The sequence below is a fragment of the Astatotilapia calliptera genome, chromosome 5 (genome assembly GCF_900246225.1).
Source record: "Astatotilapia calliptera chromosome 5, fAstCal1.2, whole genome shotgun sequence".
NCBI classification, from domain to species: domain Eukaryota; kingdom Metazoa; phylum Chordata; class Actinopteri; order Cichliformes; family Cichlidae; genus Astatotilapia; species Astatotilapia calliptera.
In genome coordinates this window covers 18,153,714-18,180,440 of record NC_039306.1, presented here as the reverse complement: position 1 = coordinate 18,180,440, position 26,727 = coordinate 18,153,714, and the positions used below count along the sequence as shown (strand labels likewise).

The window sequence follows — 26,727 nt, the reverse complement described above, 5'->3', positions numbered from 1 at the left end:
TTTTTCAATTTTTAAAAATTTGCCAGTGTATTAGAAAGCATTGGAATTTATTTGAAAAACTTTTATCACCACTTCTTGCACTGCAGCTACACTAAACATTTTCCAGAATTCTTCTTAGTAGGAATATATGGAACAAACACAGAGGAAAACAAGCAGGCTGAGGCAGTTTCCTTATTAAGAATTCACCTTCTGATAATGTTGTGCAGGGCAACATAAATAAAGAAGTTGACTCTGCCTGAAAAGCACAGTGACTGTTTGCCAGCCTCTTTGGGTGGCCATACTTTTTATGCAGGGCACTTCCTTTAAGCTTCTAATGACGACTGACCCTTGCATGAAGGGATTCTTAGAGACTAGGTCAGGCTTTTAGAGTCAGGGGAGTTCCTAGTGCACCGATCATCACGCCTGGAAACCAGGCAATCGACTTGTGTATGAACAAACCCTATAAACTCCCTTTTTAAGCACATAAGGCGATAATCGCTTTGCAAGCAGCATGGGTTATTAGAGACTTTATGACAGGCTGGTCATTCATCATTAGCTGCTGACAACAATCCAGTGTTTCTCACTAAAGAAATCCACCCGTGTTGTGTTATCAGGTGCAGAGTGACTTTTAGGAGAGACAAAGACGTGTGAGTTGGTATGCTAAAAGCAAAGCTTCAACTGCATTGACATAGAAGACCAGACTGTTGACATCAATTCATACAGCAGACAGGGTCACTGCCTCACTGAAGATTAGGACTTGACTTCCCACAACTGTTCAACCAACAAAAACCTCAAGTAAAAGAACTGTTTAACCTGTTGTTACACACACACACACACACACACACACACACACACACACACACACACACACACACACACACACACACACACACACACACAATTTTATCAAAAATTTGTGATAGAGGGCAATAATAATTATGTATTAGGTGACAATCTAAAATATATGACCAAGACAGGGTGACAATCAAACGTTCTTTAATTTAAAAAAAACCCCAACTTTAACTATATTTTAATTATTTAAAGGTGTGTAGATGCTCTCTGAAAGTGATTGGCAATGTATGTTTGTCTTATTGCTTAATTATTATAGGGTATTATTAACTAACTGTTATTAACCGTTCCCTTAAAACCAAGTTTAAATAGAAACTTTCTGTCGTGCAGTGGCTCACAACCCAGAATATTAAAAATCTGCTGATATTTGGCAGAACGCGAACACTTGTTAATCTTTGAGGGAAGCTTTTTTTCACTTATTCATGAAGGTAGACCACCAATTATCCACACAGTTCGTGCCCCAGATCGTCCCTGATCCCATTTATGGATTTACATGCGTGTGTTATCAGTGTGTTAAAGTAGTCACACGACAAACAGTATTGGAAGTGCGGTTATTTTTCAACTATAAACCGCATCCCTAAACTTACATCTCCCCAACTTTTTTCTCGTGCTTGTCCAGTCTCCCCTTATGGCCACCCTGCTCCCTGTGCCGTGGTAACGCTGATGTGAGAGCTAGACTGGTTACCAAATGGCTTTTATCCAAGTAGAGGCGCTTGAGAGTAGACCGCTCGGAGAGTGGGAGCGCAGTCGCAGGTTACCCATCGCCTGGTGCAAGATCAGCCGTTGCTCTGCCACGTCTGCGATCTTCCTTTATATAGACGCGAGACTTAACAAAATCACATCACTCAACGCGGACCCAGATTTGTTTTTCTTTTTCCTCTTTTGCCCCCTCTCGCCTCTTTTCACCCCCCTGATCAGGCTTAACCATCCCGCGCTCTGTAAAGGCAATTGTTAGTGCGCATCATCGCGGGAGCCAAAAAGGAGGTTAGACATTGTTCCATAGGAGACTGGTAAGTAGAGCCACTCCGACTTTATTTTCAGAAAGTTTCATACTTGAGCCAGAATGTTTTAACTACCACGTTTGTTGTCTTCTTGTTCGACATTTTTTTTAACTTACTGTGCTGCTATCCAGTAACTTCATTTTGAGTCATTGTGACGTTTATATGCGTTATTTTTTCTTTGCTGAAGAGGACGATAGCTTTAACACTCAGCATTTTTTTATGTTTATTTATTGGGTTTTTTTTTCCTAGATTTGCAGGTGGTCAAAGTGCCTTTGACCGCAATAATTAACTGGACAGCTTTCACTTGGTTGGAACCTTCGCGTATTATTCAAGTCTGCGCTGGGAGATGGGCGTGGTTTTGCACAAACTGGACACTCATTCAGATGTTCCATTAAAGATGGAGGAAAAAAGAGCTGAATTCGTTTAAAGTTGTCGTTCTGTTGTCACCTTTCTTTTCTTGTCGTTTTTGTTTTGTTTTGTTTTTTTCATTTCTTTCTGCTTGTGTTTTTTTCTGTCTCAGCAGGCTGCTGGAGCGTCATGACAGCTGAGAAGAGCGGGCCTGTTATAAACGGAAAACCAGAGGATGGCAGAGACCCGGAAGGGTCAAGCTCCAGCCTAGACAGTGGGGGATACAATGAGAGGGGCCAGTGGAACAACAAGATTGAATTCGTCCTGTCTGTGGCTGGAGAAATCATTGGGTTGGGCAACGTCTGGAGGTTTCCTTACCTCTGCTACAAGAATGGAGGAGGCAAGAAAGTTTCCTTTATTTAGGGGTAGTGGGATGGAAATAGAGTTGCTCTTTAAAAATATAATATAAAATTTATATATTGAAAAATAGAGATAAAAGCAACTGCCTTACACGAAGGCAGACTAAAAGAAAAAAAGATTGAGACTATGTTTTAATTTTTTCAAGTTACATAACCAATTCCTGCATAAAAGACCTACAAGTTATTTTTTGAATTCTATTTATTCTGTTGCATCATAGGAAAAGTTAGAACTTTCACTTTATGAAAATTAAACAGGCAAGTGGTTTGAGTAATTTATTATATCATCTATTATGCAGAATATTGTCAATAACAGGCAGGTTACCTCATTAGGCACCATTAGACTGCACAGTATGGCTTTGCCTCATGATCTAAAAATGTCATCCTGCAGTGTGAGTGTGACACGGTAATGAGTGCTTTCATGTGAATTTGGTTGTTTTGCCCTTTACTCTTTTTTTTCATAGATGCATTTGATGCAGGAATTTTGATCTGCTTTTCTTCCAGACGTGTTACTCTCTTGTATAGATCGCATATATTGATGTACTGTGTGTGTTTTTATTTGTCTACAAGGTGCATTCTTTGTTCCATATGTCATCTTCTTCATCTGCTGTGGTATCCCCGTGTTTTTCTTGGAGACCGCTTTGGGTCAGTTTACCAGTGAGGGAGGCATCACCTGCTGGAGGAAAGTCTGCCCACTGTTTGAGGGTGAGAAAACACACACTTGATATGTTTCTTCTAGTATGCGCTTGACTTTAACAACTGATGAGAAAGCCGATGGAAGACACATTAGTTTGGCTGATAAATGTTGCCTGTTTTATGAGTGCCTTATAACCACTGGAGCAGTGAAGGTTGCAGTCATTTATAAATCTTGCTATTACCTGCATTTTCTTTCCAATTTCCTTCTTTTATCAGCCTCACGTTTCTTTTTCAGGCATTGGCTATGCAACACAGGTGATTGAAGCTCATCTAAACATATACTACGTAGTGATCCTCGCCTGGGCCATTTTCTACCTCTTCAACTGCTTCACCACTGAGCTGCCGTGGGCTGGCTGTGGGCACTACTGGAATACAGGTAGGAGGAAATAACAGTGGAGCAAATTCTTAGAAAAACAAATACGCCTGCGAACCTGTGCGGAGGAAAGAAAACAGAAATTACCTTCTAGGTTTGATGTGCAAAGCCAACTCTACACATACACCTGCATGGTGGTTTCAACATGATAACCTATTGTGTATTTACAGAATACTGTGTTGACTATTATGGAGAAAATGCCACCAACATCACAAACCCTAATGCATCTTCTCCAGTCATTGAGTTCTGGGAGTGAGTACACTTCTATTTCTATATTTTCACATCTGCTTGCAAGTGCAAAACCTCATTATTTTAACTGAATCACCATTTGCCTTCTAACACCATCCTTTGTCAGTTCAGGCAATCTTCAACGCAACACTCTTCCCCTCCATTCTTAATGTTGCCATATGCTTCAAGCTCCAGACTCTTTTGCTGCCCCCACTAACCTTACGCCCGAAAATTAGTCAGCCCTTTTCATATTTGTGTGTCAGCAGGCCCTGGTTGGCCAGCTGTCTCCCAGCTAGAGCCATGTGTGTGGCAACAGATCAGGCCTTGTCAGTGTGTAATGCTGACCACACTTCCTGTCTCACTGCCAGTAGCTGTGTTTACACTGCTGGGTCAAATCAAACGGGCAACCTACTTAAGAATATTTTTAAAACAGCATATTTTGATCAAAACTGTTAGATTTAGATTGTGGTTAGGTTCAAATTGAGAGAGACGACCAACTTAACTGTCATAGAAAATGTCAGATCTGAGCCAGGAACATAAACCGAACCCAGGAGTAAGACATGGCCAAATAGCCAACCACCATGTTGTTGGCAAAAATAGAATCTGACCAGGCTTTGTTCAGCGTATGCCAAGAGGGACTGCTTTGTACTGTATGTACAGAATAAACAAACCTCAGGCCTCTAAAAACTGTATTTTATTTTCTTTAAAAAATGTTCTGATAAAAAAATGCTGTTATTGGTCCCTATCGTTTAAAATGCAAAGCTGAGATTACAGAAGAAGAGTTTGAAAGGACTCCTAAACTGACACGTTTTTAGTGCTTCCTAATAATTTTGAATAGAAAAAAATGCATAGCGGTACAGTATTATTCAAGGATACCTGGAGTGCTTAGCTTTGGTTTGAACTATACCGAACCTTTCAAAACTACTAGCCTCCAAAAATACTGAGTGTCACACTAACAAGAGCACGTCAGCATGAATCACCCTTGACCGATTTAAACAATTTCAACAAATCTGAGACCCCACACAACTTTATTTACACACATTAGTGTCCACATCTTGCCCTTTTGGGTGACCAAGGAGGGACAGTGGGGCTGTGTTGGACCTAGCCTGTGGCCGGCCACCAAGAACATGTCACCATGATCAATGGCTGGTCAGAGCCCCAGGGTTGAACTCGGTGGCAAAGATTTGGCAGCACCATGTAGTTCTGTGGCTTCGGCTCCCGCTTCTCATCCTTTATCAATGCTGTTGCCTGGCTGTGTTTTAACAAACAGGAAACACACTGTTGATTCCCCACCACTGATGTCATTACTGCTGATAACATGCTCTGCATCTTGCACCCACACCGTTTAGCATATTGCAATAAGTTTTAACATAAACATTATAAGGGCCATGCAATATGTACTGCTAACACTGATCTACGAGAAAATGGTGATGCTTGTATAGAATTTACCAGTTAGAGTAGCTGTAGTGTACCTGTGGTGTCAAACTGAGTACCCACAATGGTTAGGCAGTTGAGGGCAGACTAGCAGCAAGGCTAGAATTATACTGACAGTTAAGTCAATATAATTCTAGCCTTGCTTTAAAATTTCTTCATGAAAACTTCTACTTCAGAGTTGGTGGTACATACAGTGTTAGGCCAACACAGTGCCACCCACTTTGCTGATGTATGATGTATTTCCCCCAATGCTCACAGCTTTTATACTGGTTTGCTATGTTAGTTTTCCAGCAGATCCATCAGAGGGGCATCTGTACATACAAGGCCTGTGATATTCAAAAAGAGAGGACAGCAGTTTGTAAAGCAGTATTTCCCGTGTTGTCCTAACATTTTCAAGAGTCCACTGTAAATATTTATTTAATTTTTTTTTTCTTAGCAGAAATGTAGATTAAGTAGAGAAAAATCCACTGCATTGTTGCAACTATTCAAAATTTACCCAAACAATCTGAAACTGAGCATGACAGTGAAGGTAAACTTGCTACATGTAGTTGAGTTTGGAGATGCATTAGCTGAAATTTGGCATAGCCACAGCAGCAATCACTGCTGTTTTTGCTCGCTTAGTTTTAAAGGCAGAATCGGTCTCGGGGAGGTTGCAGAGGCGTTGTTTTTTTCTCCGATGCTGCTCCGTCTTCCCTGCGAAGTTTTTAGACTCCTGCTCGTATCACCCAAGAATTTGAACTCAGTCAAATTCCAAGTCTGTAACTGTGTGTTTTCTTGGTCAAATCAGACGCAGAGTACTCAAGATATCAGATGGTATCGAGCACATGGGAGGGATGCGCTGGGAGCTGGCCATGTGTCTGGCTCTGGCCTGGTTCATCTGCTACTTCTGCATCTGGAAGGGACCCAAGTCAACTGGCAAGGTGAGAACAAGGGATAAATGTTTAGTGTTCTATGTGTGCCTTAATGTGTTGGTGTGTGAATGTCTGTATTTGATAGTGCGTCTCACTATTTGAAACTGTAAATATGAAGGATTTATAGTAATACTGTGTGTAGTAATGTGTTTGGATGCTACTCTGCTTTTATACTACCTCTAGTGTTTGTAAGTTGGGGCAGTTTTAATTTTAAACAGCCCCACTGAAGCAGCCACAAGATAAAACACTTTCCCTTCTGGTCCTAAGAGAAAGCTCTCCCACAGGAAGCCAAATGAATTCCCTCCATTAAATGCGAGACAAAGAGGTGTCTACACCACCTACTTCTACCTTTCCTCCAATCACACTTGCCTTGAGTTTTCTCTGGCAGCCATGGGGAGGACAGTAAGGACTTGGCTATGGGTGCTCAGCAGCCCTTGAAAACCTTCTCATAGATTCAGTGAGCCAGAATGAGTAGAGAGATAAAGTGAGAAATAGAGAGGGAAAAAGAGAGTCAAGAGAAAAGAGGAGAGGTGTGTGAGGAAAAATTAATGGGTTCACATTCTACATGACTGGGGAAAAAACAACTAGGGGGACGATGCCTATATCTCCATGAAGTGTCTTTTGTTTGGCTGTGAAGTAAGAGGGGAGAATGCTTCTTCATGGCTGGGCTTTAGCAGCCCGTCCAAGATTGATTCCTGCATTCACTGGAGGAAAGGAGAGCATTCATGAGGAGCATGCAGAGTATATCCTCAGCCTCCGCCTCCGCTGCCTCTCTCTCTCTTCTGCTATGCAAAATTAACCACAGCTCACTCGTCGCAAGAGAGGGTCGCTTTTTTTTCCACAGACCATTGAGTTCCGACTCTGCTAAGCTGTTTGCTTTTGTTGGCCCTGTTTGCCGGCCATTCTCACATTTAAGCCCTCCTGTTAGATTTACGGCAAGGCAGGGGCAAGTTTGACCAGTAAATTTGTGGTGGCTTAAATGTTTGGTGAGCGGGAAGGAGCATGCGGAGCATCAAAAGTTCATGGAGAGATTGAATATTGTCCTTTTCATCTCCAGAGAGATGGAGAGAAAGAGGGAGAGAAGGTTCAGGATGTGTAATCGTTTTATTTTACAAATTAAAGGAGTGATCCGCTGGGAAGGAGGCACATTTTCCCACACTTTCCTTGTGGGCCACGCTAGGATTAGCAGAGCTTAAAGTGGTCAGCCTCATTAAGCTTCATGGATGCTGCTGCTGTTCGAACAGACACTTGGTTAGGATTTCATGTATTTAAGCTTTGATTCTGGTTTCAGTTTCACAGTGACTGAGTCACAGTTGCATTCGGCCACACAGAAATGAAATGAACTTCTTTGAAGTTTGATTCAGAACTTTGCTGTACCAGAACCACACACACACACAAGTTGGTTTTTAGGCCGGTATCTGTGAATTTTACATTTTGCCTCTGTAGTATGTGCGCACCCACTTATGGGCTATGAATAAAGTTGCGAGTGTGTGTCCGCTGGTGCACGTACTCATGCACTTCTGCGCGTGCGTCCAAGAGAAGCACATTTTCCCACACTGCCAGCATCACTCCCGTGGGCTTCTCCTGTTTAAGAGATGGGGCCAGAGGAGCCTTCTTTTCTTTTCACTCTCCTGGCCTGCCTCTCTTCTGTCCTGTTCTCTCCTCAATTGGACTTTGACTGAGTGCCAAAAAGCCAGGGGATGTATGTTGCCCGCCTCTGCCTTCCAAGAGACCAAAGTCTTTGTTCAGTGAGTTTCTAAGAGTCTTGAGATGTCTAGCACAGTTCTGCAAAACCCGAATAGTTCAATAATATAAGAGTGTAGGTTTGAACATTAGCAGAAGCTAGCTAGCTACTGTTTGCAAGATGCTACCACATGAATGTATTCTTGCACTAAATAAAACTGCAGTTTCTTGTAGAACCCCCCCCCCCCCCCAAAAAAACACCTTAGATAAGCTGTGAAGCTTTAACGTTCCCATAAACCTTCAATTTATGTGTCACAATGATTTTTTTGTTTTGTTTTGTAAAGTTTGCCCAATTAATCACTATCTAAATGGCAAATTTGTATGACAGGTTGTTTCAAATGTGTAGACACTTTGTCACAGTTACGATGAACTTGTGTTGCCCCCACATAATTCAATAATATTGATTTACTGCATTACATAATTATTTTATATAATAAAAAGAACTGACCTGAAAGTTAGCACTCTTCAGGTGCTGACGTGCATACTACTTACAGTGTTGGCAATGTTACTTTTAAAATGTATTCCACTACAGATTACAGAATACATCCCCCAAAATGTAATTTGTAATGCATTCTGTTAAGTTACTCAATGTGAGTAACGTATTCTGAATACTTTGAATTACTTAATATATTGCCATGCTTTTCCCAACTACATGAATGTACTATTGCTGTGTGATTTATTACTATTACTGAAGACTACTCGCCACTGAGCTAATATTGTTAGCTGAGGTTAGTTCATAGACTGCTTTCAGAACTGCACGTGATTATTTGCCGCTAGCAAGTTGTTAATGCTATCCATCAAGTCTAACAGCCTGCAGTCTATGAACTAACCTCAGCTGACGCCAGCTAACAATGTTAGCTCGGTGGTGAGTAGCCTTTAGTAATGGTAATAAATCACACAGCAATAGTACATCGAAGATACTGAAGTGGCACATAACCCAGGTAGCTACCACAACTGAAACAAGGTGGTTGCAGTAGGCTAACGTTAGTTTTTTAAAAAGAAATTACTTTTGGAGTCTTTTGACACTGAGAGCAGCTTGGTTGCTGGCAAACAGAGTTTGCATTGCACGATCTGATTTCGCCCATCCCTTTCTTCTTTAAATATGAAGTGGTGTTGGAAAGAAAGAAAACAAAACGTGCATTTTATACAAAATACTATATTATAGAAGCATAGCAGCATGACGGCTCACTGGTTGTTCGGTTAAACGTGTACTTGTGGCCACAGATTCTCATTGACCTCACACTGAGTGTGCTATTATGTAATTAAACAGCGGTCTAATATTTTCCACACAAGTCCTTTGTGCTTAGGACACATTGTCCTATATTCTGTTGTCTTCACCTTGATATACAACCATGAATCCTTTAGAGGGAGAGATGGGAAATTTGCAGGTTAAATACAGTGCCAAATCTAGAGAGGGTGTTTGGCATATGACTTGAGGAAAGTGGGACGTGTTAGTGTGTATGACGCAGTGTCTGAACCAGCTCTGTGGCTTCACTCCATATATGTTCATTGAGCCTTATGAGATTTTATGGCTTTTTAAAGTCAAATTTGTGAGCGTTAAAAATTGGTTGTAGCACTCACATTGCAGCACATTGTTGCTTTATGTTTGCGTGCACCAAGAAAAAACAAATTGCTCTTTTATCCCAAAGATTATTTTCCTCACTTACTTTGCCACAATTTTTCCTGTCTAGGTATTGTTGTTTAGATTGCTGTCATGTCCTCTCACCTTTAGGTCTGAGCAGTGATGTGTTATTGTTGCATAGAATACTGTCTCCCAATCTCAGTTTCTGATGCACTTCTAAAACAATGAGTCATTGAGTAGTAGCCATGTTTGTCACAGGCCAGCATTATTCAGAATGTCATTTGCAGACTTTTTGTTTTAACTGTCCTCATTTCATGTTATGTAATAATCAAATTCATTATGTTTGGACAGTAACACTGTACTCATATGCTTGCATATGCCTATGTTTATACCCACAGGTTGTGTATGTGACAGCTACCTTTCCTTATTTCATGCTGTTGATCCTGCTGATCAGGGGAGTGACGCTGCCCGGAGCATTCGATGGTATCAAGTTCTACCTCTACCCAGACATTTCACGACTCTCTGACCCTCAGGTAGGCTGTCTTTCACTAGCGACTCTGCAAAAATCTAAATTTGGAAAGCAGAAGCTGTTGTTGTTTTTAATAACTGTGCCATCTAGAGGTGTTACTGCTTAAGTTTTATACTGGTTTTTTTGTAATCTTTGCTTGCTTTTCTGGATCCAATCCAGTGACAGAGTGACATCATTTTATCACTGTCCCAAGTTTATTCTATAATTGTGTCCTTGGCAAGGCAGTATGACATTCAGATCAATGGAATCAGTCTGATTGCACTGAGTTGTTTTAGGCAGGTTAGTTATAACAGCCTGAGGACACTAAATTAATGACGGCAAAAAGGGCTATGCAGACTAAGCATATGAAGTGTTTTTACTGCAAACATAAGGAGTGTTTGCAGTTTGTTTTACACCTATTACTAGTTGTTCTCAATATTACCTCAAAAACTCTGTTTACTCTGCACAAAACAACTGCAGCAAAAACTGTTTAGATTAAATATTGCAAAAATATGCATTTAAATCTAGTGGTTTAGTGACAGTGGCATAATTTGAACTGACACTTCCTCTGGTGACGGATTAACTGAAGGTCAGGTCAGAAAACCTGATCGAAAGAGTTGGCTATGGTCAAAAGATCAGTATTTGGTGCTAATAGAGGGAGTTGCTTTAACATACAATGAATTCACAGAGATACAGACACAAACAAGCACACATAAATGGAGACTCCTTGACCTTGTCTGGAAAAGGCAGACGGTTCAAGTCGCTTGGCAACAGAGGGCTAGAAAATGTCACTGGATGGTGGTCATGACAACACAAATTGAGATAGAGTTTCTTAGATAGATAGATAGATAGATAGATAGATAGATAGATAGATAGATAGATAGATAGATAGATAGATAGATAGATAGATAGATAGATAGATAGATAGATAGATAGATAGATAGATAGATAGATAGATAGTACACGGCTTCAGTGTGATTGTGATATGTAAACATAATGTCTTCATGCTTATAGGTAAACAGAGCTATTCCAACTTCCCAATTTGGAAACACATTACAGCATTTCAGGAAACAAAATGTGTCAATATGATGTTTTCCTTCTTGTCAGACTCCCATCCTGACAAAACACCTTTTTTACACTCTTTATAGCGACACCGGGTGTGATGTCTTGAATGTGATAACAAAGAAAGTTTGTTTCTTGGTAATTAAACTAAAGTTTCCCTCAATCTGTAACTATACACCAACAAACCAACCTGTTTCACACAACATGTTGGCGAGAAAAGGTGTTAAGAACATACAATATAATGCCATAATGATGGACTGGATGATGTAATGTAGTGTATAAACCCTATTTTTATTAATTAACAAGTTGTTTTTCCATATAATTATTATCTTGAGGGTACCGATGTATCCCATGATGAATTAAGCTCACTATATAGTACTAAAAGCAAACTATCTGATTTGATTCTTTTATTTATTTGATATACTCTCCAACTGCTGTACAGTAAGGTACAGTAAGATAGTTACATTTGTAAACTGATTAAAATAAGAGAAAGGAAAAAGTGAAACAGATAAATTGTGACAGATTAAGGGGATGAGGACAGATAAATAAAGACACATACAACAGCACAGGGAGAGCAAGAAGAGTAATAAAGAAAGCTTTTGGTTTTTTGCCAGAGGACATTACTTCTGACACCAATGTTAAACTGGCTTCCTCGGGAACAATGAGGGCTCTGTTCTGTTCAACCAGCTTTGTGAAGTGTGTGTGGCTGGGTGTTGCCCTCTCTTTTTACACCCCTGAACTTTGTTGTGCCTTCCACATTTCTCTTCTTTTCTTTCTTTTAGTGATTGTCTCCCCCAATCACCCTCCACTCTGCACTATGTATCACCCCTCCTTTTTGCACTTTTGGGGCAGTACAGCTGTTGCCCTGTTTTTTCCTAGCTCCTCTCACAGGATTTAGGGTGAGGTTGCAAGTAGAGATTTATGACAGGATCTACTAGGTGTAGCTAGTGAACAGTCACCCAACTTGTTGACTCAATGATGACCTTCAGTAGCAAAAACAAAATGATGACGTAAAAGTAAAAAACCTTTAGCCAAAATATGACAGATAATTTTCACATTGCACATTCTTGGATCCTGAGCTATCCAAGAGATGAATGGTTGTTAGAAACAGGTAAAGAATACACTAAGACTGCTATTCACTAGTCAGGCATATAGTTGTGAAAATGAAAGTTTTCACAAAACTAAGCAGTCTTGTGAAAAACGAACTACACCCGATGATTCAGTAGCTTGCGAAAGTGTTGCTTCAATTCAGTTTGTGGCCATTTGTACAGGTTCTCGCTTAAGGTCCAACCGCAGCATTGCAGTCAAGCTGAAGTCTGGGCTTTGGCTGAGCTACCTTGATTCTTTACTTTCAAAGCTGCTCTAAGGTAGATTTTGCTGGAATTCTTAGGATCATTTTCCTGTTGCTGTTGAACAGTTGAACACATATTTGACTGTAGAATACTTTGGTATAGAGAGGAATACATGAATTCATAGTCAACCTAATGACTGATGACCTCAGCTGTGTTGCCATGATTTTTTTAAAGAGAAAATGCTTTCTCCTGGCGAACCTTCCAAATAAGTCATACCTATTTTAATTTTTTTTGTAATTGCACTGTCATGACCTTACACAATTAGCACACTAGTTCCTCCAGAGTCTCAGATTTAGATTTTACAGTTTCTCTGAGCACTGCACGGTTTGATCTCAGGGTGTCCACTCCTGGGAAAATTGTGGCTTTGTGTTAATAGGACTGACCACATTTTTGCTTTTATAATGGTGGTTACACTTCCTGATGATCAGTTAATCAAGTGGAATTAACTAGGAGCATCTGGCTGCTACACATACTCTTAATTCCTGTGGAAGTTATCAGGGTGTACTTTGTTTGCACTCCAAAGTCCACAGGCTTATGTTTTGTTTTTGTTTTTTTTTGTTTTTGTTTTTTTTACTATATATCAGCTTTGGAGAAACATTTTTTAATCATTTAATAGTTCAAATTAGTTCATATTAAAAGGTAAAAAGGTTATTGCACAACAGCAGCAATATGCATGTTGGTAAAATAAAGGACTGAAATAAGTGATAACTAATAACTAATAATAACTAATTGTTATAGGTCTGTATTCTTTATGCAGTTGTGATAGATTGTGATAATACTCTGGAACGAAATTCCATTTAATAATGCCTGGCTCAGATGTAGAGGGGCACATAAAAGCTAATTTCATGTCTTAATGCCTCAGTTCAAATCTATAGATCATTCATAAGCAGAGGGAGATGTAAAGCACACCAAGAGTGGTACATTTACATTACAAGAGCACTATCTAACAGCCTATGTCATCCAGCTTTCACACAGTAGACAAGTTTCCTGGAGCCACAGTCTCAACATAACCAAACACGAGCCGGCCAAATTAGGCACAACATCAACAAGTGATTCTCTCTGAGCCTGGGCTTTCAAGGTTTCCCTGCACTGTGCGGCCATCAGCCGAGGTTGAACTAAAGGGAACATTAATGAACATTAGGAGAGAAAGGCCTGTTCTTCCACAGGAACAGTCCTGTGTTTGTGAGGTCACAGAAGTTACCGTGGTTACTCCCAGGAGGGAGCGAAGACCTTGCGTTTGTTAATTGTTTCTCAGTGGGGAAATGAGATTAGTGGCTGAATGGTGATGTGAGAGAGTTTTCAAAGAGCCATGCTGCATTAAGTTTGAATTTGCTAGCACCCCATGCTATCCTTGGGTTTCTGGGGTCCTGTGTTCCACTACAAACTAGTTTCATAATGCACATACTAAAGCTTTCTCACTGATGAATTGTACATATGTAAATATCCCCTTTAGTCAATGACCAAATACTATTTTGGATGTATTTCCCATCAGATATATATTAACATTGTCAAACTTTATTGTTTTGCATTAAAATTGCCACAAGAAAGTTGCCTTTCAGCCCAAAGATGGAAAGACTTAAACTTATTAAAATAACTGAGAGTAGGGAAACTTTCTTTCTTCACAGAATACAAAGTCAATAATAGAGTAAGCTCTCCACATTGGAATTTACTCAGATTTTTACTTGATTAAAGACCAAAACTCCCTCCTACCTAAATGACAAAAAACTTTGGTGACAGAAAACGTGAGATTATTGTTTTACGTTTATCATTACAGTAAGTTTGGGAAACTAAAACTGTAGTTAAGAGAAATACTGGCTACTTTGCAAGAAACATACTTTGGGTACTGTATGCAAATTTCCTAGACTTTCTGAGGTGATGATGGTCAATGATCAAGCTCTCAGTTTCTACTAAGCTTGCCAGGTAACATAAATGAGCCTTTGTATTGGTGCTTATAAAAACAACAGAGTTGGACAACATGGAGGTTTAATTAAGAGTGGGTTCATCCAGAATCAAGTAAGAGTGGCTGTCAACTTTGAACTAAGGGATCATTTCAGCCTGTGCACAAAAAAACAAAATTGTCAATGATGTTTTCACCCTATTTTCATCCTATCATGCTGATATTTGATAAATAAGAACTTTTGCCCGAGGCACATTAAAGGGCAAGCCAAAAGTTCAAAGTTCATTTGCATTCATATATATATATATATATATATATATATATATATATATACAGAATAGGCTCTGTGTCTTCAGACAAGTCCCAAAGTACTCTTTTAAACATATTGGCAACCATTGTTGACAGCCTTTTGTTGCATCCAGATGTAGCATGACAGCTTGTTTTTTTAAGAGTCTGACCTCTTCACTAGGACATACCTCAGCTGAACAAATGGCCTTGCATCCTCTGGTTCAGATCCAATAATTGTTTGAGGTATTAAGTTATGTTTCTTCCAAGGACCCTTTTGTCCATGTGTCATTAGCCAATTTCTTGCACAACATGTACAGATACAGACAAAAAGACACATGATTGCCCCATTGCACAGCATTGTGCCACAGCACATTATTTGGAAATTAATCATCTAGGCATTTCATTAAAATCCTCAACATGCACAAGCTACTGAATCCATTGTCCTCTATGAGATTTTTTTAGGCTGGTTATTGCTTCAGGTGCTGGAGGAAATCTAAGCAGATCACAAAGGTTAATTGAGTTCACTCTTTTGGGACGTCTGCAAAATTGTCCCGATTGTTTTGTGTTAGATAGTTGCTGACATGTTGCCTACTTGAACCAAAGTGACTGACTAACCACCTCACCACCATACAACTGGTACTTACCAGTAGTTATCTGGCTCTAATGCCAAATGAGTGGTCTGGTGGGGTTTTTTTTAGCCACTTTGTCTTTTTTAGGTTTTAAATTCTGTCAAGATCTGTTTCAATTAGAGAGATTAAATAATATTCATTGCTTAATTTAAGCTTCTATTACCCTCCCTACCTCAAATCCCTCCAAACTGTATAAAGTAGTGAACTTAATTTAAATAATGAGCCTCTGAAAAAAGTTTAGAGCTACTTTTAGGATTTTAATTCATAATTCATGCTGCTTCCCTGTCTGTCTGAAGGGAAAGACATAATTTCATTACAAAGGATTAAAAAAAGGTGAATGAAGGGCAACAAAAGAGATGTAAAGTTTCATTAGAGAAGATAAATGACCCCTAGGTATATCATGGTGATCTCATTTAAATGGGAAAGCATACACAATTCAATTTAATTTGTTTTTTTTAATTAATTTTTACAAATCACAAAGATTGGAAAGGATCACAAAGGATGATGATGATGTTTGGTTTGTGGATATTTAGTGGCAAATGAGCGTCCTTAGAAAAGCCGAGTTTATTGACTTGGATAATTTTTGTCAACACCTTAGAAACACTTTATGTTGTTTTGTTCTTTGATCTTGTCTGTTTCTACACATACTGTATATTTTGGTACTTAGGTATGGGTGGATGCAGGAACACAAATCTTCTTCTCCTATGCCATCTGTTTGGGCTGTCTTACTGCGCTGGGAAGTTATAATGCCTACAACAATAACTGCTACAGGTAAGAATGTAAATTCCAGTTGATGGATCTCTGTCTATAAATAAAACTAACAGTAGAAAACAATTAGCCACTATCATGCAGTAGGATTATAAACACATTACAAATTAAGAAGGATGTGAGACACAGGGATAAAGTGGACAATATCCCTTTGGCCTTTGCTACTGCATCACTTTGTCTCAACTGTGCTCCGTGCAAACTGGTCTGAAAATCAGTGGCAGCTCTATTACATGACCAAACTCTGTTCAAAGACACTCAGAAATGCTAGCGTGCTTAATTTTCTTTGAGATATTTCCTAGTACAGCTGAAGCCAACAGGTCAGTGTGGTAGATAAATCCCACCTCTCATTTCTTTATAGTTTGCTTCCATGGAGCCAGACTTTCTTGTCATTTTTTAAATGGTTTTGAGCCATCATTTTGCAGTCTGTCTGAGGGTCTGGTAGTTGTTTTCTTTTGACATTGGCTGCTTTTTCAGTCGTGCCCGTCAGAAATAGGAGATAATCCAGCAGAGACCTGACACAGAACTGATGGCATGAATGGAGCAAACTAGCTCAGATGTTAATCAATTATGCAATACCATCTGGAAAATACAACACAGGAAAAGCATACATAGATAGAATTACATCACCAGTCATGGATTGGCCTCCCCTGAGCCCAGACCTCAACATTACTGAAGGCAGCTGACACCAAATGTCCTTCAAGAAGCCTGAGGAACTGTTTCCTGAAGCCTACTTAAAGAAATTACAAGAAGGCTTGACTAACAGAGGTATCTGTGTTGAAGAGTAAAGGTGGTCATCCCAAATATTGGGAGTTTCATGCAGTCTTTAGCTATTCTACACTTTTCTAGCAAGTCTCTTGATTTCATATTGGAGATGCTGACAGAAAAAACACACACAAACAGCACTGAAATGTACCTCCATCTTGATTTTCCAAAATGGTTAATATATAAGAAGAAAGCCCCATGGGTAAGCGGCGAATGGTAAGAATTTATGCATTAGTAAATTATGTATCATTTTAGTATGTCTTTATTACGCAACATGTTTCTGTTCTGTCTGTGCTGCTTCTAGTGTCAGCTGCAATAACAACTCTTCCAATAAGTGTGATCTCTAACTCTCTTTCTGTCTTGGTACTCAGGGATTGCATCATGCTGTGTTGTCTGAACAGCGGCACCAGCTTTGTGGCAGGTTTTGCCATCTTCTCTGTGCTGGGATTTATGGCCTACGAACAAAATGTTCCCATCGAGGCTGTTGCAGAATCTGGTGAGAGAACAACACACAATATAATGACATGTTTCTGAAAAGTACCAACTTTCAAAACCGTAATGAAATCATGTGCTCGATCTACAGCAGCTACTGCAGATTAAAAAAACAGAAACAAAACCTGAGCATTTGTGCTCTCATCCATCATATTGTGCTAAAATGAGTAAACACTCGCAGTTATATAACCGCACACTCTTTACCTAGGCTCTTAGATCACCGCATTATGATTTATTCAAGTCAGTATGAAAGATTTAGTGAAAGAGACAGAGCGAGAAATTTAAAATGTTTGTTAGAGCACAGTAAGGACAGGGCATAATGCTTCAGATAATGTATTTCTCTGGGACAGTCACCAAATGTGGGTGCTAAATAAAGCAATAGCATGCCAGCTCTTCTGTTCAAGCAGTTAGCCTCACAGTGGATCAGATAATCCCAAGATTAGTCACCTGCAAACTTTGTGTTGTAGATTGAATTTAAAAAAGATAATGTGACATTTTACACAAAGCGCTTCAAATAATCCATTGGGAGAAAATATGAAACACATTTTAAATTTCATTTATTTATGCATATTCAAAAATGTCATGTCAACTTTGGCAACATTTGGCACTGTTGGGTTCTCCTCATCTGATTGGAAAGGAAGTCTCTATGAACTTGTGCAGTGGCATCTGCAGGAGACCTCTTGAGGCCACTTAAGGAAAGTCGGATGCTCGTCCTAAATTCACTTTAATTTTGACTAGACTGTCTGGCATCCTGAAATGTTCTCTGCAGAAGGCTTCTGATGGCTGAGTTTAAGTCACTTCCTTGAACCCAAACAAGACTTGGCCAGTTCCAAACTTACATGTGGTTTGCTGAGTGATCTCTGTGACCTCTATAATATTTTCCCAATGACAAAAAATACTGGCTGAGGATAAGAAAAAGACCAAAGCTTTAAATAACCGCTACAAGCAGGATCACCTTTCTACAATGGCTGCTCTGCGTCAGCTAGATGCAAGACTAAAATCAAAGCAGTGTCTGATTTGTAACAACAATAACAACAAGAATCAGCCCAGTTCACATAATGCATGCTACCATTAGGTCTCATTTTTGAGGATTTTTGAGAACTATATAATTTTGCAGAATCCTAAAAAGTCAAGTTTAATTTATTCTTTGTAGACCAAGCAGTCTTTGTTTTGCTGTTAGAATTTTGTACTTGTTCTATCAGATACACTGCCAGCAGTCCTGTAATTGAGAATCTGTATTCTTATATTTTCATTCAGGTCCTGGTCTTGCATTCATTGCATATCCCAAAGCTGTTACTATGATGCCTCTGTCTCCACTCTGGGCTTGTCTGTTCTTTATGATGCTAATCTTCCTTGGCCTGGACAGTCAGGTGAGTACTGCTGTTGTGAATATATCCTGGGAATGCTGACTCTTAAGCTTGTGACAAAGTTGAAGGTTTGCTGAGACCTACGGCTTGGCAGACAACACATGAAGCTTATTTCCTCTAGTGTGATAGCATGATAATCTAGACATAGTAAGAGGGTGAACAACCCTGCTAATCCTGTGAGAATGCCAATATGTGGTCATGAAACACTGTATCTAATGAGTACAAGCTGACATAGTGAAAATCGAGAAAATGAGGGAACGCGTTCAGTTCAACAGTCACAATTTGTATCCTTGCCACATACAATTAGAGTTCTATGTGCCTCTACAAATTTTTAATATTTGTGAAGAAATCATATATGCATGACATGGATTACATGCTCTATTGATTTCAGTTTTATATTGTTGTTTAAATTTTTTGTTTTAAAGTTTTTGGTTACATTTGGGTCGCAGAAGGTTTCTGGCAGGAAACATGTATTTCCAAAGTTGAATAAACGAAGGTAAAATGTTAGCACTTGCACAATATGTCAATGAAACGTTGGCAAATCTTAATTGTGAGCAAAAACGAGATCTGGCGATTTTTTCCCCCTCTGTGCAACTTTTTGGTTCCAGTGTTACTTCCAGGTATAAACATTTCTGGTTTCACCACAGATGCATATACTGAGAGGAACATCCTGCTCAAAGAGTTTTCAGTTTATGTTGATGTATAATATAATGATGATATAATGACCTTATGGTCTTTTTTCTCATCAAAGTGTCTATCCTGTAAATTTCAGTTTTATTTTTTGTATCTAAGTTTGTATGTGTGGAGAGCTTGGTGACAGCTGTGGTGGACATGTACCCAGACACCTTCCGGAGAGGCTATCGCAGAGAACTACTGATCCTAGGCATGTCTATAGTTTCGTTTTTCATAGGACTCATCATGTGTATGGAGGTAAGATAGCTATAGCTTGTCAGTTAAATGTCCCATAAGTTAAATGCCTGTATAATATTTACCCCCACCTGCCCATCCATCCATCCATCCATCCATCCATCCATCCATCCATCCATCCCTTACATGAAATCCAATCAGATACACTGTAGATAATAGAAACCTTTTCCTGTTATTTTAATTGTTTTTAATTGTGCCCTGATCTCTTTTATTGATAACCCTTACACACCATTAGATAACCATTACAAACCTATACATATGGACATTTGACAGCAGTAATTTAGACCTGAAGATCTGTTTCAAAAACCTCTTTCAGCCACTAAAAGCATTTCACATTTCTGTCTGCACTGAACTCCATCCATCTCCACTATGAATGTACAGTACCATTCTTTAGTGTTCCATAATGGAGATGGCACAGGGGATGAAACTTGATAAAATATGGAAGTATAGCACTTTCTCTCTCAGTCTTTTGTCTTAGAGCTTTCAGTTGATTGACCTCTGTTTTTACTGCCTATTCCTTCCTATTACCACTATGTATAAGTTTTATCACTTTTTAATCAACTTCCACCTATAATGGGACTCAAGAAGCTTTATTCAAAAGCTGACAAAAAAGTATGTTGAATAAAATGTCTCAGAGTAGGATTAAACACAGTTTAAATGCTCTTCTGGGAGTGTGGTGCAATACTAAGATATTTTGAGACGATTCTTAGCTTAGCTTTACTAGCACAGTAAAGCTGTGATGTAACCTTCTGTAAGATTCATGTGAGATTTTATTTATGACGCTTTTAGTGGAAGAGCTGATAACTTGTCTTGAGTGCAGGGGAAGGTAAAATGCAAGACTACCTTTTGAGATGAAATGTGAAGATGTGAGAGAAATACAAACTAAGAAGAGCTGTAAGGCAGGATGAAAAGAAAAAGATTAATGGATGTAGTGAAGAATTGTTGATATATATAAAATGTTCAAGGTGAAAGTCTAGACCTCAATCACATCTAAATCATTTAATTTAAATCCACTGTGCTAGTCTACAGAGGCATAATTACAAAAAACGTGTCACTGTTCAAAAACATAAATATCAAATTTATGTCCTTATTTTTATTGACCAAAAACTTAATGTATCAGTGGCAAAAAATATATAAAAGATTTTGTTTAGTAAAAGAAATAACATAAAACCAGGCAGGAAATAATAATTCATTAGTTTTAATGTTTTATTTTTAGTGTTACATAATGGTCGGTGGTGTATTACCTTATATCTTACCCCTGACAAATACTCCAATGCATTGTAATGTAAAAATAAACCCAACCTAAAACAAAAAGAACAAAACAATGAAACTAATATGATCTTAACAGCAATTAAACATGTTTAAGCAGTTACGGCTAAATTGAAACCAACAAACACATTTTGGCAACTAAAATGAACCTGAACACAACTATGGTGACCAATGAAGCCCAGTGGTCATCTTTAAAGCTTTTTAGCACCAGTTCACAAACAATTGACTCAGTGCAAGTTTGGCCATCAGAGCATGAACGGGAGGCTCCATGCAGTCATCCCTGACACACTATACTACAATGCACCAAATATACTGTAAATGCATCCTTCAGTCAGACTCAAACCAGATTTGAAAAAAAGCATTATAGCTGGTGTCTGTCAGTGGCTCTAATATAAAATATTTATTGTTGTGTAGAATTATTTAATTTTGGGACAAATCCTTATGAAAATACCAGTGTGGGATGTTTGCAAGTTTATTTTGTTTGCTACTGAGGTCTTGCCATTAACCATAATCATGCACTCATCGTTAACTTTATACTTGATTTTATTCAACTGAGTCTGACATGTAGGGGCTTTGACAGGAAACTGACACTTGTCTTGTCTTGTCAGGGAGGGATGTACGTCTTCCAGCTGTTTGATGCGTATGCTGCCAGCGGGATGTGTCTGCTGTTTGTAGCCATATTTGAGTCCATATGCATCGGCTGGGTGTATGGTAAGATAAGAGTTTTAACCTATACACCTTGAAATATCAAAGCAGTGTTTTCAGTTTTTCACTTCACTTCCCCCTCTTGTCGCTTGAGATTACAGTCATTTGTCTTTTGTCAGCTGGGCAATTGCCACAGATTGCAGCACTGCAAAAGCCATCATGTTTTTAACACTCTGCAATAATATTTCTTCTCTGCCCTCTGCTGGAGATTGGTCTCAAACACATGCAGCATTCTCTTAATTTTGCACCAATCGTTTTACTGATGCATAATAATAAAAGTAATCCTAAAGCAGTGGCTTTCTGTGCTTTTTTAAATAAAACATAAGGTTGTTTTCTGTCTACTTGACTCAAATATTATGCATACATGTATATTTGATAAAATATACATAAGCAATATACATGTTTTTCCCCCTGCGTTTAGATGTCAATACAATTATGTTACTGTAAGTCTAATTTAAACTGACAAACTGACAACAACTTACAAAGACAGATCTATTATAAGCACAATAAATCAGATATGAAGCAAAACAAATTGATCTCGGCTTTCTTGATAGAAAGTTTCAGACTAGATTTCGTCCACCTTGTTAAGAGAGTCACAAACTGTCTTTAAAGATTAACCACATCATTATTTTTATGAAACACACAGAAACTGTCACTGAATCATACTTTTTTTTCAGGTAGTGACAGATTCTACCTTAATATTGAAGACATGATTGGGTACAAACCAGTCTTCTTCATCAAATGGTGCTGGATGATCCTGACCCCGGGCATCTGTGCTGTGAGTGGCATAATTTCAAGAGCTGTAGTAGCACAAACAGCGTATCATGTTAAAAAAAATTATAAATTAAAAAAAAACGAAAAACAAAATTCTGAAGATACATATGGATGGCTCTGGAGTTTTATACTGAATCAACATGGATCATCATATATTTTTATCACATGTGCAAATAATGAGTTCGTATTGTGTAGCTGCCGTGCTGTGTCACCCGGAAATGTTGATTTTCATATTCTTAAACTCCTAACTTTGAATAATACATTTGCACAGCAATCCACAAAGATACAGTACTGCAACTTTAATTTATTTATTAAAGCCGTTTCTTTATGTCATATTCTAAATTGAAACATTTGCAAACTGAATTTTGTTTTTGCCACAGGGAATTTTCTTGTTTTTCTTGATTAAATACAAACCACTGAAGTACAACAATGTTTACGTCTACCCTGACTGGGGCTATGGTATTGGCTGGTTCATGGCCATGTCCTCAATGGTCTGCATCCCTCTTGGTATTATCTGGATGATTTGGAAGACTCCTGGCACCTTCTCTGAGGTAAAACATGCATATGGTACACATGCAAATGGAAATACTGAAATCAAATTTACCAGCCTCATATAGAGCTAATCTTGCAGCAGAGAGATATGAAAGTCATAAGATACCGTATATATAATACTTACTGATAATAATAATAATAATAATACTGATTTCTATATATAATTATTATAGAAATCATACAAATATGTGTATCAAAGATAAGAAAGCTATACACAGGTTAGAGCATGTATGATGATCCTGTTCAAAAGTTTATGCTTCTTCAACAAGTCATGATTCTTTACTTGAGGTCTCATGGAGGCAAAATAAAGAGAGACAAACATAAGACAGTTAGGTTGTTTCCTACTAGAATAGTGAAACTTCACCAAACTGAAGGATCATCTACCCAAATCTCTTACAAATAGCTTACAAATATTACACTCATTTGAATATATAAAATGATTTTAACAGTTTTAAACGTACAGTATTGCATTTAGGGCCAAGTGGTGCTGATGCTGTGTTACTGTGTCACCTTCCAGAGATTGAAATATATTCTCTTATCTTTCCTCTTTGTGTCTTTGGCTCTGTGCAGAGAATAAAGAAGCTAACCACCCCCAGCCCAGACCTGAAAATGAGAGGGAAACTTGCTGCCACGAGTCCTTACGCTGCCAACGATGCAAAACTTAAGGCCGATGGGAAAATATCCACCATCTCAGAGAAGGAAACGCATTTTTAACTGACCGCTTGACTGACCAACCAAGCTGCCTGTTGTCTATATAAAATGTCCATGAAACAAAAACAGCATTATCAGCCACTACTCAAAACAGGAAATGAAACAAATGACTCAGAGTGTTATTTTTGTTTTGTAAAAAAAAATGTAAGAAAAAAGGAAAAGCTATCGTGTTATTATGTAGTCGGTTTTGCACAAACTTTAAATAACACGTTTGATGTTCTTAATTAACATTGTGATGAAAGCAGCTTTTTTCTTAACCAATAATATTTTAAAATCAGTTTAATGACATTATATGGATACAACCTGTCCTGGTACCTTGTCAATAATGATCACGATAGTGTCTGTGCCTTTAGAACGATACCCGTGTGTTGTGTTGTACAAGGCTTTCACTGTACATTTATTGGCAAAGTGCTGTGCCACCCTATTAGGTACTAGGTACCCAAATGTGACTTTTTAAGATGTAGCAGTTTGGGGACCATATTAAGTAGTTTTGCTTGTTAAGAAAGAATATTTCAGTGGTGTCTATGTACTGAGGCCGTAGGGGGGCATCAGTTACCCTTCCTTGTAAAACTACACATCAAGAGTTTTGCCACAGAAATCTCACATGTTATCAGTGACAGCTGTGACTTTGAGGCCTGCACACCATTTCTGATCGTCGAGCTGTTCTTATTTACTTGAATTTATTGTTGTTGCAAAAAAAGACTAGCGAAAACTCTGCTTATTGGAATAATGTGAAGGAATTATTAGGTTATTGATTATCATGTTAGCACAAATCAAGTCATTTAGGGTTTTGCAGATTTCTGTGGTAAAACTAAATATCCCTGATTAGATTCAAAAACAATAAACCAATATAAAATATGCCTGGGTTTAAACATTAAAATCACCATTGGTTATAGTTTCATTTTCTAGCGTGAGCTACAGATCTGCACCAGGCCACAAATAGATGTGTGTTTATGTGACTCGCAGGCTGAGTCTAAAAACACACCTCTCTCTCTCTCCTCTAGCCGCCCTCCTATAAGTCACGGATATCTGTCATTTCACAGTAATTATACTGAGCATAACACAGAGTGACAGATAGATGTGCTTCCAACCCTGCATTTTTATTTCCCGCTCTGCCTGTAGAGGCCCATCAGATGAGCATTTCAAACCTCATCTGTCTTCTATTCTGATTCTTTTTATTCTTCCCTCTTGTCAGTTTTCTTGTGTTTTGTTGCTTTCACCTCTTCTGACTCTTTTTCTGCTTGTCCACTTCTTTCCCATTTTTTTTTACTTCTTTAGCTCTTCATCGCATGACGTTCTTGAAACTGTGATGCTTTTTATGTCATCTCACTTTCATGCTTTGGCAATGCTCTTCCTATCGCTGTATTTTTTTGGAAACACTTCTTCTGACACAAACCTCATTAAGAAATATACAGCTTTTTAATTTTGCTGTCTGAGCCACTGCAGGTGTGAAAGCACAATCTGACCCCTGTCATCGATGCAAATGCGTTCGGGGTCAATGAGCTGGTCTCATTATTCAGACCAATTTCTGTCCAGTACAAGATCATCCTGTCAGCACTCAAATGACTACAAGTAATCTTTCTACCCTTCCTTACTTTGTCCAACTCTTTCACTTCCCTTTTTTTCTTTCCTGTGTCCTTGTTTCCTGATGAAAATGCAATGAGAGGAGAGCATCTGAGGGAATGAAAAATTCTCTTATAGTTTTTTCAGGAGGAGGCAAAGAAAGCAGGGGAAGAAATAAGAATTTGATGAGCTGAGGAAGTGTGAGACAGAGTACGTTACGAGGGAAATTGGGGAAGTGTGTAGTGACTGAAGCTCCTCCTGTCTAAGCTGTGAAGTCCTTTTAAAGATGTGATTGGTCCCTCCGGTGTGGTTGCGTTCTAAAATGTCCACCTCCTCACTGATATTGTGCAAATTAATAGTTATGTGCATCAGAAAAGATAGCCTGCTGTTTAACACTGATCACTTTAATTGTATATTTTTTACATCTATTTCTAAAAAAAATTGTGGTCTATTTCCTGAGATGAAAGAATTGATGTAATATTAAAGAATGTGTCCTTTGTTTTGACTTTTGAAATGTTCAAAAGGTCTTGTTATAGAAATATAATGAAAGGTGTTTTACTGTTCTGTACTGTTCTACAAACATTTTGGTATTCACAGGACACACAAACTGTCTGCTTACTCATTTTTAAGAATAAATATTATGACGGAAAGCGAAACACAGAGTTTGGTCTTTATCTAATATCATCTCACTAAACAAAGAACTTCCTTCTGACATTTTCTTAAAGTCATGCAAATGGATTTCACTGCCTCTGTCTGTGATGAATAGTTTATAAATGAAATGATAGGATCTGATAAGATGACATTTTCCAAAATCCAAAAAAGTGACAGGATCACTGCGTGCCCCTCACTCTCCAGTAGCTTTGTTCCACTTGGTACTGTGATTACTTCTATGTGTCATTTCATAAAATCCCCAGTATAGCTTCGTCTTCCTGAGATCTAATCATATAATCGTTAATTCCTTCCCTTTTAACAAGAAAAAACTCAGAACGTGGCTCAAAGTGAATCGTTTTCTGACCAGTGTTTGAAGAGAGGAAAGATGAGTACTGTGGATGAACCCAGAGAGACCGACTACTGATGAGATCACACCAGCCATAATTCCAGTGTGTTATCAAAACACACACATTTGTGGAAAACAATTGTGAATTCAATACTTGCCCTATCATGCTACTCCACAGCATGACTGCTTTTGTTAACAAAAAGTACCTCATCACTATACCTTGTATAAAGCTTATATGTTTAGCATGTTTAATATAGTACTTTTTAATATTTATGTGTAAATGAGCGTATGCTGCTTTTTCATTTGCATCTGAATGCGTAACGGCTTTGCAATTCTGTTATTCATTGTATAATGCAATTGCAGATGCTGGGATTATTCTCCGTCTGCATGACACAACTGGGGCTAAACTTTAGCTGTTAGACAGACGGTCTCACAATAGACTCTCGAATACCATAGTACTGAGAGCAGTGCATGGTCAGGTCAATGACTGCAAGGTCATAATGACTGTAGCACATGTATGTCTAAATGTTTGTTCCTGAATTTC

The 26,727-nt window shown here is 38.5% G+C and overlaps 1 protein-coding gene across 2 annotated transcripts; it reads left to right on the top strand.

The window, feature by feature from the left end:
- The first annotated feature begins 1,518 nt into the window (after positions 1–1,518).
- slc6a11b (solute carrier family 6 member 11b) lies at positions 1,519–23,728 on the top strand. 2 transcript variants are annotated; one of them, XM_026167716.1, is made up of 15 exons: positions 1,519–1,838; positions 2,353–2,577; positions 3,164–3,298; positions 3,525–3,665; positions 3,833–3,914; positions 6,112–6,244; positions 9,959–10,093; positions 15,964–16,067; positions 17,198–17,322; positions 18,576–18,688; positions 19,478–19,615; positions 21,490–21,592; positions 22,264–22,364; positions 22,741–22,911; positions 23,483–23,728. In XM_026167716.1, exons 2-15 carry the CDS (start codon positions 2,367–2,369, stop codon positions 23,624–23,626), a joined length of 1,836 nt encoding a protein of 611 aa, XP_026023501.1. In that variant the 5' UTR covers positions 1,519–1,838; positions 2,353–2,366; the 3' UTR covers positions 23,627–23,728. The 2 variants fall into 2 exon arrangements, with proteins under 2 accessions (XP_026023501.1, XP_026023499.1); XM_026167714.1 differs by having other exon boundaries at positions 2,350–2,577.
- Positions 23,729–26,727: the final 2,999 nt, after the last annotated feature.

Coding starts and splice junctions, on each gene's coding strand:
- slc6a11b (XM_026167716.1), top strand. CDS start 2,367: ATGACAGCTGAGAAGAGCGGGCCTGTTATAAACGGAAAACCAGAGGAT. Junction 6,245..9,958: donor GACCCAAGTCAACTGGCAAG/GTGAGAACAAGG, acceptor TTATACCCACAG/GTTGTGTATGTGACAGCTAC. Junction 16,068..17,197: donor TACAACAATAACTGCTACAG/GTAAGAATGTAA, acceptor CTTGGTACTCAG/GGATTGCATCATGCTGTGTT.